This window comes from Mus pahari, chromosome 12 (assembly GCF_900095145.1).
Source record: "Mus pahari chromosome 12, PAHARI_EIJ_v1.1, whole genome shotgun sequence".
NCBI lineage: Eukaryota > Metazoa > Chordata > Mammalia > Rodentia > Muridae > Mus > Mus pahari.
The window spans coordinates 88,826,938-88,839,714 of NC_034601.1; the positions used below are offsets into that span (position 1 = coordinate 88,826,938).

The 12,777-nt window shown below is 47.0% G+C and overlaps 2 protein-coding genes across 13 annotated transcripts in view; both read right to left on the reverse strand.

The window, feature by feature from the left end:
* Window positions 1-3,602, reverse strand: part of Prdm15 (PR/SET domain 15) — a 61,123-nt gene extending 57,521 nt beyond the window's left edge. For 5 of the 8 annotated variants that reach the window (XM_029544192.1, XM_029544188.1, XM_029544191.1 and 2 more), the window contains exon 1: window positions 3,544-3,587. Coding sequence is in view for 1 of the 8 variants with exons in the window: in XM_021209305.2 (XP_021064964.1) it covers window positions 2,826-2,900 (75 nt within the window). In the remaining 7 variants the exon portion in view is untranslated. Of the gene's footprint in view, window positions 1-2,825; window positions 2,903-3,539 lie in introns of those variants that run through there. The other 3 variants (XM_029544195.1, XM_021209305.2, XM_029544194.1) reach the window with 3 other exon arrangements.
* A 6,702-nt stretch (window positions 3,603-10,304) lies between these two features.
* C2cd2 (C2 calcium dependent domain containing 2) overlaps window positions 10,305-12,777 on the reverse strand; it is a 62,071-nt gene continuing 59,598 nt past the window's right edge. For 3 of the 5 annotated variants that reach the window (XM_029544198.1, XM_029544197.1, XM_029544196.1), the window contains exon 14: window positions 10,309-11,132. In XM_029544198.1, coding sequence (XP_029400058.1) covers window positions 10,912-11,132 — 221 coding nt within the window. In that variant the 3' untranslated portion in view covers window positions 10,309-10,911. Of the gene's footprint in view, window positions 11,133-12,777 lie in introns of all 5 variants that reach the window. The other 2 variants (XM_021209442.1, XM_029544199.1) reach the window with 2 other exon arrangements.

Consider the following 12,777-nt stretch of genomic DNA (forward strand, 5'->3'; position numbering starts at 1 on the left):
TTTCACTGCTACTTCATAACTGTAATTTGCTACTGTTACAAATCATAATGTAAATACCTGATATACAGGAACTGCTTCTAGGGCTACTGGGAGAACTAACCTTAGCTCCAACAAATGGCTCCTTAGAACACCTTCTTTGTAGCCTACATCCCCCTCCATCATTATCTCAGGTCCCTCCCTCCCCTCTGATGTTTTTCTTCCTGCTTTGATTCCCTCATTGGACACACTATGCCATCTATACCTCCGTCTGCATGCAGTGTATCCTTGACACTCCCTCCTCCCCAAATATGGCACATAGTTGAAAGTCACCTCCAAGCCAGATCTTGGTGCAGCACTTGCCTCTCCCTAAGGCTAGACCAACCCCTGAAGAACACTTGATGCCTGGTACCAGGCACAGCACTCTCGCTGCCAATATCTCCATAAAAGTATTTCACCATTCTCCGTTCCCAGTACCACTTTCTCTGATCGGGCCAGGTTTAAGAGCAGCAAATGAAAATCCCACTGACCTCTTAAAATAGATCCTCATGTCACTCTTGTAAATGCAGTTATGAAAATGTAAGCCTCATGACAGGATGGCCCCAGTTACTTCCAACTCACAGAAACCAGCTTCCCTTTAAGCATCAGCAAGATGACCCCGCCTCTTCTCTGTACCCTCCTGCCTCCTTCCCTGGAGATGCTAAACCGTCCATTACACACTGCTGCCTGCAATTGCTCTCCTGACGTCCCTGTTGTAATTTCTCGCAACACAAGTATGTCTATTCATTGAATCAGACATGATTTCACAGGACCACAGGCTGCACTCATTTCTTCGGGTGAGTTGTGATGGCCTTCAAAGAATTGTCATCCAGTACCCAAAGAAGCTGTTTCAAGAAGTACACAGGGCATTTTATGGTTCTCTATTATTTCACCTGCTGACGATAAATGCCCACTGTAACTCTTTTCCTGGGAGATCAGAACAGAGAGTCACATGGGTGAGGAGATGGAGCAGAAGGCTGGGAACAACAGAGCCTCATGCCTACCCTTCTGAATTAGGAGACAAAACTGCCAGTTAGTCAGGGCTCCAAGTTGCTGGAAGGTGGGCACCCACAGTGACTCCATGTCCCCCCTATACCTGTGGACCAAGACATTCTCCAGGGCCATAGCTACACCAAGCCAGGGGATAAATGGATGAATGTGGTCTTCTGCCCTGGGTGAAGGAAGACCTGCCCGGGAAAGTCTGTCAGGTCTCATTCATCCCCAGACTCTCAAAGGATGCCTGGACAGTGGGCCAGCTGGTGCCTCTAGGATAGCAGCCATGTGCTGGATCATCTCCTCAGTGTTTCCTTCTATTTTGAGTGGAGTCTACTGGCCTGTACTCTTGTGTGCTTTGGCTCCCCAAGGCACCCACAGGCTCAACTCTAAGGACATAGTTCCTGTGCCAGTCCTACTCATAGCTCTCCACAAGCATCCTGCTGCTTCTCTACCCTGATTCACTGCCCTTTCCCAGCCTGGGATCCCAACTATGTTTCCACCCAGCCTTCTGTGCACTAGCCCACTCTGCTTTCCACCAAGAGGCTAGATTTCCTCACAGTACTTGTCTCCTACTAAACCACCCTTCCTAGATAGATGGTTCAGGTCCCAGTGCAGAGTGTGCCAACAACCCCTGCACACCCAGCAACCTTCCTCCTTCATGTCCTTGCCACTCTTGTGTAACCACTGTTACTTATGGTCTACACTGCGTCTTGCGCCTCTTCCATTGCTCCATTGTATGAAAGGTGTCCACAAACATTTACCACAGAAATGGCCTGGTAAATCAATCTGGGTAAGGTATCCTGAACAGGTGTCAGCCACATGTTACAAATGACAATCTGAGTCTGGCCAGCCTTTAAGCCACTGTTGGTGACCAGTTTTAAGCTCTATTATACCTGCAAAATGCAGCAATGTCTTCCCTACCTTCTGCACAGATAACCTTTCAGGAAAAAAGAACAGGAGGACATCCCATGGTAACAGTGGTTCTTCTCCAATGTAATCTCTCTAAGACAGCCTTGCAACTGTTTGGCTTTGTGTGGTCCAGGCTTCCATGAACATAAGACTTCTGCCTCAGCCTCCAGAGTACTGGGATTTTAAGCATTTGCCATCAACCTAGCTGTGGTTGGTGTTTTAATCTACCCATTTGTCTTCTGGAAAAACAAACTACCTTGTCTGTTCCCCAATGAGTACAGCTAGTATATTCTTTGCTGACATTTGCGGGAAAGCATGAATCAAAGACAGAAAAACAAACCTCATTGGGAGAAAACTTAGTGCTTTTTCCCTTTAATAATCTGATCTGAAGGTTTTATTTCAGAGTAAAGCATTAATTTAATGGCAAGTCTGAGGAGGCAGCTGTTGTAGGTAAGATGTGGAAAGCCGGTAGGTTTGAAGGAAAATATGGTTGGGGTGTATAGGTGATCAAGTCTCAGCAGCTACTCCGCACTCTCCAGGGAGTACTGTCTCTGCCACCCCTGAGTGGTTTCCACAGTCCAAGAATTCAGGTTTTATTCTTAAAATTGCCTTCAGGACCTCAAGCGGTGGTCTGCACAAGCACCTCCATCGGAGGATTCTGACCGGCTCTAGCATATGTGTTTTTAAAAGAAGCGTTGGCAGCTTTAAATTCAGGCACAGGTCCACGTGTCTCCAGCTCACATTCTTGCTTCTACCATTTTAAACCACCTCGGAGGAGGGGGACGCTTATGAGCATGTGTGAAGAGGCTCTCCATCCATTCCAAGAAGGGTTGGGGGGGGGGCGGTTAGCGCGCCCTCGCCCACCACTGCCTCTCTCGTCCTACCTCTGCCCTCTCAAAATTCACCTCGGAAGCACGCAGGCTCCACCTGGCCCTGGCCCCAACCTGTCCACCCTCTTCCCATATAGTAGGTGGGCACATGTCTCCAGCCAGTCTTTCCACTGTGGTCCCTGGGCCACCAAAAGGTAGAGACGAGTAGGGCGCCAGGGCCTGGGAGCCACGGCACAGCCTCGGACTTTCTTAAACGCCAAAGGGGCTGGCGACCAAGGCCCCTCCCTGGGCTGTGCCCGAAAACCGGGTAAGGCGGCCGGGTAGCCGGGAAGGGACTGTAGGGACTTGAGCCCGCAGCCACGCAGGGCCTGGCTGTGGCCGCTGGGCCTGGGCGCAGCGCCTGAGCCCGCGCCGGGGCGGGGGGCGCCGAGCCCGCGAGTGGGCGGCCGGGCGCCGGTTGGCGTGGGCCGAGCGCGCGGCGGGCAGTTGGCACGGGCCGGGCGCTCGGAACCCAGGCCGGGCACTTAGGGCAGAGGCCAAGCCCGCGGCAGCGGAACCCGGCGGGCGCAGGGCGATCCCGGAGCGGCTCCGGATTCCAGCCGGGTTTTGACTCCGATCGCCCACGGCGCCCGCGGCCGCGACTGTAACAAAGAACAGGCGGCGCGGCGGCCGGACCGGGGCGGGCGTGGGGGGGCGCGGCTGGAGGCCGAGCCCGGGCCAGGCGCGGGCAGCGGGCCGCAGCGGGAGGCGCGCGGTGGGGCAGCGGTGAGCACGGGCCCGGGGCTTTACCTGCCTGTGGAATGTGCAGAGCGGGGTCGGATCCGGACTCCGGGTTGCGATCCGCTCCGGAAACTGCGCAGCACCGGAAGCCGGGGGGGCGGTGGCGCGGCATCGTGGGAGTTGTAGTGCGCAGCTCAGGCCGACGGGGCGGGCCCAGTGCTCCGGGTGTTTGCACATGGAGCTGGGAACTTCGGGCTGCGTTAACAGGGAGTCAGGGATAAAGGACTGCATGTAGTGGGAGCTGGCTGGGGCTTTGTAGACAGCGAGCCTAGGAAACGGCTGCGTGATTGAAGAACCCAGGGACAGAGATGCGTAGTTGCAAACATGGAGGACGATTGCCTTCCTGCATGGGGAGCGGGTAACTGTCAATGTGGATGGGAACTGGAGAGAGAATATATGGAGACCTGGTGAAGCAGGCTGTGAGGATTCAAGGGAAGGGACTGAGTGAACAAAAAAGCTGGGGAGAGGGGCTGTGTGATCCATGAGAGTTGGCCAGATGGTATGTGAACCGAGGAGTTAAGGTTAGAGCTGTGCGTGTGTGTGAATGAGGCAAGCAGTGTAGTGAACTGAGCGGACAAGAACATCTTTGCCCTTCAAGACACCTTTAAAACAGGTACACACCCTATCATCCCCTATACCACTTTCATTGGTATTGCACATTCTAGAGTGCTCAGAAGGCCACTTCTTTCAGCTTCTACATATGAAACAGGACTAAGTGTATAAATGAAATCAGGCTGTTTACAGGAGGAAAACTCGACAGGTTACAGTAAGAAAAACCGATGTAAATCTGAGACTAAGGAAGACATGGAGGCTGAATGGATTATTACCTACTGAGCTTCACGCTTTGCCTTGGAACAGAATATGAAAGCAGACTTACTTGAAAGACTTTCCCTTGAAAAGGGAGCTCTCAATGTCAGGGCTCCTTGCTCCTACAGGAGCTCCATAGGAAGTCGTGACCTCAAGGTTGTTTTCACCATATTTATCTGCTTAGGCACTCAGCCCACGGTAGTGGTGGCCCAAGAAACCAGCTACTTTTTGAGCTGGCAAGAGACTTTGGTGGAATCCACATGACACTGGTTTTGCATACATGCAAAATACAAAAGTTATAGGGTTATTCAGATTTCAGAGGAAGATCTTGGAGGCCAAACAATATGTTACAAGGTCAAAATAATTGTGGGGAACCATGGAAAGGACGATTGATGTTTGAAGCTGGCAGAGTAAAAACTGAAAAATTAGGGAAGGAGATGGGAAGTTAGAGATACCAGGAGTGTGGGATAACTGCTAAAATACCTACATTCCAGCAAAGCTAAGCCCAGGAGAGGAACATGTGGACTAACTATGGTAGGCAGCTATTCTTGTAAGTCTTTTTTTGCTGGCTACTTCATGAGAAGGTAGGGCCTGTCTGCCCAGTCTAATAGTATAAGGATGATATACAGAGAATGAGCGTGTGCATTCTAGAATGACCAAGGATGGCAGGGAAGTTGGGTTATTCAGAATTCCTCTGGAGGTGCCAGCAGAGATCAGTTCGAACAAATGGTAAATTGTGACTAGTTTAGCCCTCTAGTCCTCCTCTTGGGATGCCAGCACAAAGCAGACCTTGGTGGTCTACAAAGGAGGCAACAGTCACCCAGCTCCTCCAATCCTAACACACTCCAATTCCAGACACAGGCATTGCCATCACTGCCTTGCCCTGTGTAGTGTGTGGGGCTGAGGAACTAGGAGCGAGAGTACTGCCTTTCTCCAGTAGTGAGGTCTCCTCTCCTGTTGGGGTCTGAATGAAAAAGGCCTCCCACAGGCTCAGGTATTTGAACACTTGATCCCCAGTTGATGCTACTGTTTGGGGATGATATGGAACCTTTAAGACAGTGGTTCTCAACCTTCCCAACACTGCAACCCTTTAATTCGGTTCCTCATGGTTTATCCCCCAAACCAGAAACTCTCTTTTGTTGCTACTTCATAACTGTAATTTTTGCTACTATTAAGTAGCAAATTTTCTGTGTAAATTTGCTAACATAATATAATCATCTGTTTCTCAATGGTCTTAGGTGACACCTGTGAAAGGGTCTCTTAACCCCTGAAGGGATCACAGGCCAAGAACCACCACTCTTAGGGGTACAGCTTTCCTAAAGGCAGGGGTTATCGTCTTGCCTCACTTCCAGTTTGGATTTGTATGTGAATGACAATGTAACCAGCCAGCTCCGCACTCTTGCCCACTGCTTTCTCTGATGACTGCCATGCCTTCCCTGCCACAATGGACTCTAATCCTCCTGGAACTATGAGCCAAAAATAAAACCTTTCTTCCATAAATTCTTCTTGTCATGGTATTCTACCACAGCAACAGAAAGATGCCATAGTAGATGACGCCTTTGATGCAGAGAATGGATGGGGCTAGACTCAGGTGACTCATCCTGATGGGCAGATGACAGTGGCTGGCCACCCACATGCAATCCCCATAGGCAAGCAGGCTGAATAGGGCTGAAGAGTGAGCAAGATGGTCTCCCTGGTTCCTCAATGCAGCATCTCTCCAAATGCAATGCTTTTGTTTGTGTATATGGCAGGGCAAAGTGAAGGAGACCACAGAAACTGAAGACCACCAAGGGGATGAGATACTTGCAGCAGGCAGCAAGGCTGCCCCAATCCTACCCCAGAAACCACTGCCATGTCCCATGAAAGCATAAATGCTGTCACACACATGGCTCCCATAGCTAAGCTGTTACCTTTTCCCTCTGCTGGGGTGCAGCACTGATAGCAAGGACCCAAATGGATGAATGTTCCCCTGCTTCCCCAAACATGTTTCCCATAGGCCATATCAGGCACTGCTTTGGGGACCTGGGCCAGGACAGACTCTAGCTTGCAGCACCCACAATCCATCATCCCCTAGAAGCTTCTGAAACTGCTAAAATTGTATAGCAAATTTTAGCCCCAGCGTGGCCTGGGTGGTGTTCAATAGCCCACAAAACACAGGAGCACAAGGAGGAAAGTCCATGCCCGGAATGAGGGTCAAAGCAGGCATTAGTACATCTTTTCTGTACCTGGCTGTGACGGCCAGTCAAACAAAAAGACAGAGGATGGCAGTAATTCAAACATGAGAGAAGCTTCTGGTATCTTAGGACAACACAGCACTTGGAAACAACTCAGCTTAAAGTTTTCCGTGAGTACATTTATTTCTTGAGAGGTCAATAAAGTTCCAGCCGTGTCTCGCTGCATGGCATCCCATGCCACCCATGTCTTTTATAACAAGTACAATCATTTTCACAGATGCCAGTTACCACACACCAGCTTCAGGTTTGCCACACACCTGGAAAGCTTTTACTTTTATTCTCTTTGACATAGAGATTGGCATGACAGCGGGCAGAAAGCCACAGCTTACAGCCCGACGGATAATCACATCTTCATTCCACCATCAGCAAAGCGATCCAGGCAGCTTGGTGATCCCAAAACTTATTTATACACAGAACATGGACGTTTTATGTAAAGAGCCAGAGGTGATAGGAGCTTGCACTACTGGTTTGAACAGTGTCTTTGTCCCTGTGCAGGTGCTTTGGTCCTCAAGCCTTTTTACCTGTTGGGATAGTGGAGACAGTGCCTGCTTGTCAGTCAGGACCCACACCTGTTTCTGTGCCTGGTTGTCAGTCAGTGCCTACACTTGTTTCTGTGACAGACAAATTTTACCTTCTAACATCTATCAACTTGAACTTTGAAAGTTCAAGATTGACAGCCCCGAGCTTATTAACCAAAGAAAACACCACTTTGGGTGGCAGCAATGTAAATTAATCTTTCCCTTTCTGCATAAGAAAATTTTCTGTAAATGTGGTCAGGGAAAATCCAAGCAAAACTCTAATTTGGAACTGGTTAGCAATAAATGGCCAAGTATCCACAGCTAGGAAGCAGGGCTAGTTTTAAACCTAAACTAAAATGTAAAATAAAGTGCTTTGTCTAAATCCTATTGTTCATAGTGTGTTTTCAATCAGAGCAAGAGAGCCCTAGTTTTGTTATTGCTACACAAACACCACACAAGCAGCTCTATTCAGTCACTGCATGAAGGACGGGAAATGTGGCCAATCCCAGCCAACCTGAGTTCTGCTTTCAGATTCACAGACACATGGATTAGTGTTCATGAAAAATTGCTTTAAAACTAGCACTCTGCTAAAATCTTAAGACAGAAACTGAAGCCACCAAAGAATGTAGTCAAGATGGTTGGACAGAGTTGACTTACGCATGCGTGCTGTTGGCACCTGTTACATAATCTTAATGATGTTCATTTCAACATAATTACCCTACACTATGAAGAAACAGAAGTGGATAAACAGCTTGGAGAAGGGATTTTATAGTATGAGGAAGGCCCATTTTCTCAGGTTAGTCCCTGAGGATTCCTCTTTGTGTTCCCCATCTCTGCACACTGGTATTCACAACTGGCAAAGGCTTCTCAATGGAGACCCTAGAGGAAGCAGGTCTTGGATGTGGTTGGGAAGCCAGGAGCAGGATGCTCAGAGTCATTTGTGGGCTAGAATGGCTAAAAATCATTTGTTCTTTTTTGTTCTTGCTGAGAGAAAGTATAACCTAAAATTCTGATACCTTCACACTTGAATAGACTTAACCTAAATGCCAAAATCAATAAAACCTGCATAGGTTGAGCATCCCTAACCCAAAAGTCTAAAACCCAAAGTGCTGTATGCACCACAGTGTCCAAAGAGTTTCATGTTTCTGAAATTTTTATATTTTGGGATGAAGGGATGCTCAGATGGTAAAGTCTTATCAAGATAACCCCAGATCCAAAAGAAGTCTGAAACACTTCTGGCCCCCAGTATGTTGGATGACAGCTACTGACCCACACTGAAAACACACCATCAGACTCAGAATTTCTGGCACCTGTAGTCTCTGGGAATTGACAGCTATGGATCACAATTCTGCAGACTGCATGGAGTAGCAATACTTCAAGTAAAGCACAGCATTTAAGTCAATTCTATTCCCAAAAAGTAGTGGGGATTACTGGCTTTGGGAACCAACTTAGTATTGATGGATCATTCTAGAACTCTGCAGTGAATAACATTTGGTGATCTTTAAAGATAAAGCATGTTTAAGATGTCTCTTCAAAGTCATCTAAGAACTTAAGACTCTTCCAGGTTCTTTTTCTTCTATTTTTGTTGTTTGTTTTGAGAAGGGAGTCTCATATAGCCCAGGTTGAAGTGGAAGCTAACATTCTCCTCTCTCCATCTTCTAAGTGCTAGGATCACAGGTCTGTGCCACCATACCCATGAAGAATTTTCAAATGTTTATTTGAAAGTAAAGTTCTCCGGGCTCAGTGGCTCAAGCCTGTACTCACTGTAACTTGAGAGACGAAAGCAGGAGAATCCGTTTCAAGATATGTCTGGGTTACAGAATGAATTACAGGGCAGCCCAAGCAACAACTTAGTAAAACCTTAGCTTGATAATGACAATAATTAGGATGATGATGACTGTGGAGGTTTGAATCTGCTTGAACCAGGGAGTGGCACTATTTGGAGGTGTGGCCTTGTTGGAGGAAGTGCATCACTGTGAGGGTGGGTTTTGAAGCTCTGCTCAGTGCAAAAGAGCCAGTCTTTTCCTAGCTGACTTCTGAACGAGATGTAGAACCCTCAGCTCCTCCAGTGCCATGCCTGCCTGGATGCTGCCATGCCCTCACCTTGATAATAATGAACTGAAGTTTTGAGTCTGTAAGCCAGCCCCAATTAAATTTTGTCCTTTATAAGAGTTGTCTTGGTCATGTTGTCTGTTCACAGCAGTAAAATCCTGACAACTATGATAACCAAAAGTGAAAAGAGGGCCAGGAAAATAGTTCGGTGGACAAGGACTTGTGTAGTGTGCACAAAGATACAGGTTTAATTCCAAGAACTGAGGAAAAGAATAGAAAGAAAGAAAGAAAAAGGATTTCTAAATGTAGTTTACAAATCTTTCTTGCTAAAACAAAATATTAAAAAAACCATTTTCCTATAATGTTGGCTATCACAGACATTTTTGGTCAACAGTGACTTTGCCCCTGAAATACATATTTCTAATGAACAGAAGATGCCAGAGGGAGCTTCCTGATTTCATATCAGTGACTGAGCACACAGGTTTTACTGTCAGCCTTTCCACTGCTATAGGAGGAAAATGGATACCCTAACCCAAAGACAATGTCTCTGGAGGGTTCGGAGACTCAGTGAACCCAAAATGCCAGGCATACAGATTAAGACAGCACCTTAAGGACTTTATGTGGGGACACGGAAGCCAGGTGCCAACTTTATAATTTTCCCACAGTAAACCAAAACCAGAATACCCTAAAATATGACCAGAAGTCTCTGTTCACAGTAAAATTCTGAAGATCCCATAAAAAGAATTCCTACAAGTTTGGCCCATTGTTATAGAACTTCTACACCTAAGACTAACTGGCACCTGAGATACAGAGTAATTTCCTCAGTTGCCCTAAAAGTTCTTTGTTTTTGCTGTTAGCTATATTTGGCAAGAAATTATATTTATATATATATATATATATATATATATATATATATATATATATATATATATATATATATATATATATATATATGAATGATCATGTCCTATAAGCTGTCATTCACTGCTACTGATAGCAGCCTCAGCATATTTGAGCTCAGCATGCTGTCTGCACTGTGGGAAAAAAACAGAGCCCCAGACATAAGAAACAAAGAAACATATCTGAATTTCTACACCTTCACTTGAAAGAAGACTAGAGTAAATCTGGAAGTGCCTGGCACAGTCTGCATAGAACACACTTAGTATCTGCATACATTTTTAATTTCTATGGCTAATATCAAAGGTGAATACCTCACACTTGTCAAAGCATATCTTTTCCTATTTTTTTCCCATGGATCAAAATTCCTGCCTATATCCCCTGGTCCAGGTGCACGTTTTAATTCTAAACAAGTTAGGTGAGGTAGCCCATCCTGCTCATAGCAACAGCCCAGAGGGACACCTCTCCCTCCTGACATGGTCCAGACATGAACTCCAATAGTCCTTCAGGAGAGAGGAAGAATAGGTGGACTGGGATCCCTCCTGCCTACCATCCATAGTCCATCAGATCGCACATGGCTTCAATGATGCAAGTCTCTCTCTTATGTTCCCCCTCAGAGCTTTGATGGCTTGGTGAAGCTGGAGCCAGACACTGAGTATCTGGTAGCAAACTGGACTGTGTTATCAGTCCTCTCAGGGGAAGCTTCCTAGCCATACACACAGATTGTTTTTTTTTTTTTTCTTTAAAAGACAAGATTATTGGGGAAAACAATCAAGATAGACAAGCAGGCATCTGATTGTACTGGTTCCTGCTGTTCTGGTGGAGGCCTTCCTGTTCCCCATCCTCTAGCTGTGAGGATAGGGGTGACTTGGGCTATATGCAGGGCTCTCTGGGTGCTCCATTCATGGTGTGTTTGCCTCTGTGCCTGGTAAGCAGCTTTCTGTTCAGGAGCCGGCCTAGGGTCGCCCCCTTCTTCTGCCTCCCCTCTGGCTGCTGCAGGAATACCAGGTCATTATGTGACTGGCTCAAGCCTGGGTTTTTCTGTTGGTGTCGCCGGCGGAAGAAGAGCTTGGCACCTTTCCTTAGGATTCCTTCTGCAAAAGGGGAGCACAGGAGTGGTTAGAGCCATAGGGAGGATGAACTCAAGCCAAGGAGGAAGCAAAGTTGCCAGACAGTTGTGACAGAGTCAGTGCTCTCTCAAGGAGTGACCACTGCCCAGAGGAGCAAACACCACAGCCTAGATGATAGGAGGTCACTTTGCAAAGTGAAAAGCAGAAAATTCTAGCAATAGGACTGGCAAAGCTGCACTGTGGAGTGGGTGGGCTGGGGTCTACCATGGCCCCTCCCCTTTACTAGGAACTCTGTGAGCAAGGCTATGCAGTATGCGCAGGAATAAAGGCCCTGTTCCTGATAGTTAAGCTAAGAGCCCTGGAGAGGGTAAAGAAAATGGATGTGTTTCTGTACCTAAAAAACATACCAACATGTTAGCATCTTAGGGCAGGGAGGAGACCTGGTCAGGATCTCCCTAGCATCCATATTCACAATGGAAAAAGAAGCTGGTCACTTTTAAAAGCTACTTTGGGCTGATGATGGTGGTGCACAAACATCTTTAATCCCAGTACCTGAAAGGCAGAGGCAGGTGGATCTCTGAGTTTGAGGCTAGCCTAGTCTACAGAGCAAGTTCCAGGACAGTCAGGACTATCTCAAAAGTCAAAAACAAAACAAAACAAAACAAATAAAACCTCCTAAAAACAAGCAAACAAAAAACCACCTTAGCAGAAGCAGAGAAACTGAACTGCCCCAGAGGGTCCAAATTAATCTGCACAAATTTGCCTGAAAATGTTTAAAAACCTCTACCTTAACAAACAAATTGCTTGTGCTGAAGCACAGTTAGGACAGAGTTTTACATTTTTCCAGGAGCAATTGCTAGGGTCTAGGGAATGCTGGGAAGAGAATGAAAAGGAAGTTAAGTACAGTTATGCAAATGGTTTTGCTCCCAGCCGTAAGTCCATTGTTGCCATGTTCCTAGTGTGAGTTCCATCTCTGAGCAAGAGGCCAACCACTAGTTTGTATTTGGATGACTGGAGTTGGCCCATGTGTGAACACAGAGACATTCATGTGGGCAATTTTGTCAAATCAGAAGCATCAGCTAGGCAGAGGCCTGAGCTCTAGGCACCACATTCTAGGCTTCAAGGGGTATTATCTGGGCTGGAGTGGAGGAATGAGGGCCTGTGAAATTTCAGATGTACAAGCAACCCTCCTGGAATCTGCTCTAGGTTAGCTTTGGAGTCCCAAAGAGCATAAGCAGCTGGGGTACCCATATTTGAAACAGAGGAGGTGAAGGTGGTTGAAGGGTAAATGGAAGCCCTGGGCCAACTGTACACCCCAGAGACCGTGTAGTAGGAAGGGCCCATGTATATCCTGGAACTGAAGGTTGGCCTGGGGTAGGGTTTATATTATATAGGTCAGGACAGTGCTACAAGCTAAACTATGTCCTCCTCAAATCCCTGTGTTGAACTCCTAGTCCCCAGAATAGCAGAATACACCCTTAGTCATTCCAGAAGTGTTCACATTAAAAAGGTGATAATTAGGATGGGCCTAATCAAACATATCTGATGCCTGGTAGCCTTATAAGAAGGGGAAATCTGGAAAGAGACACAGAGGGGAAATAATGTGAAGGACAGAGGAGGTGAGGCAAAGACTAGGATACCTACAAGACACGGAAGGCCAAGGATTGTT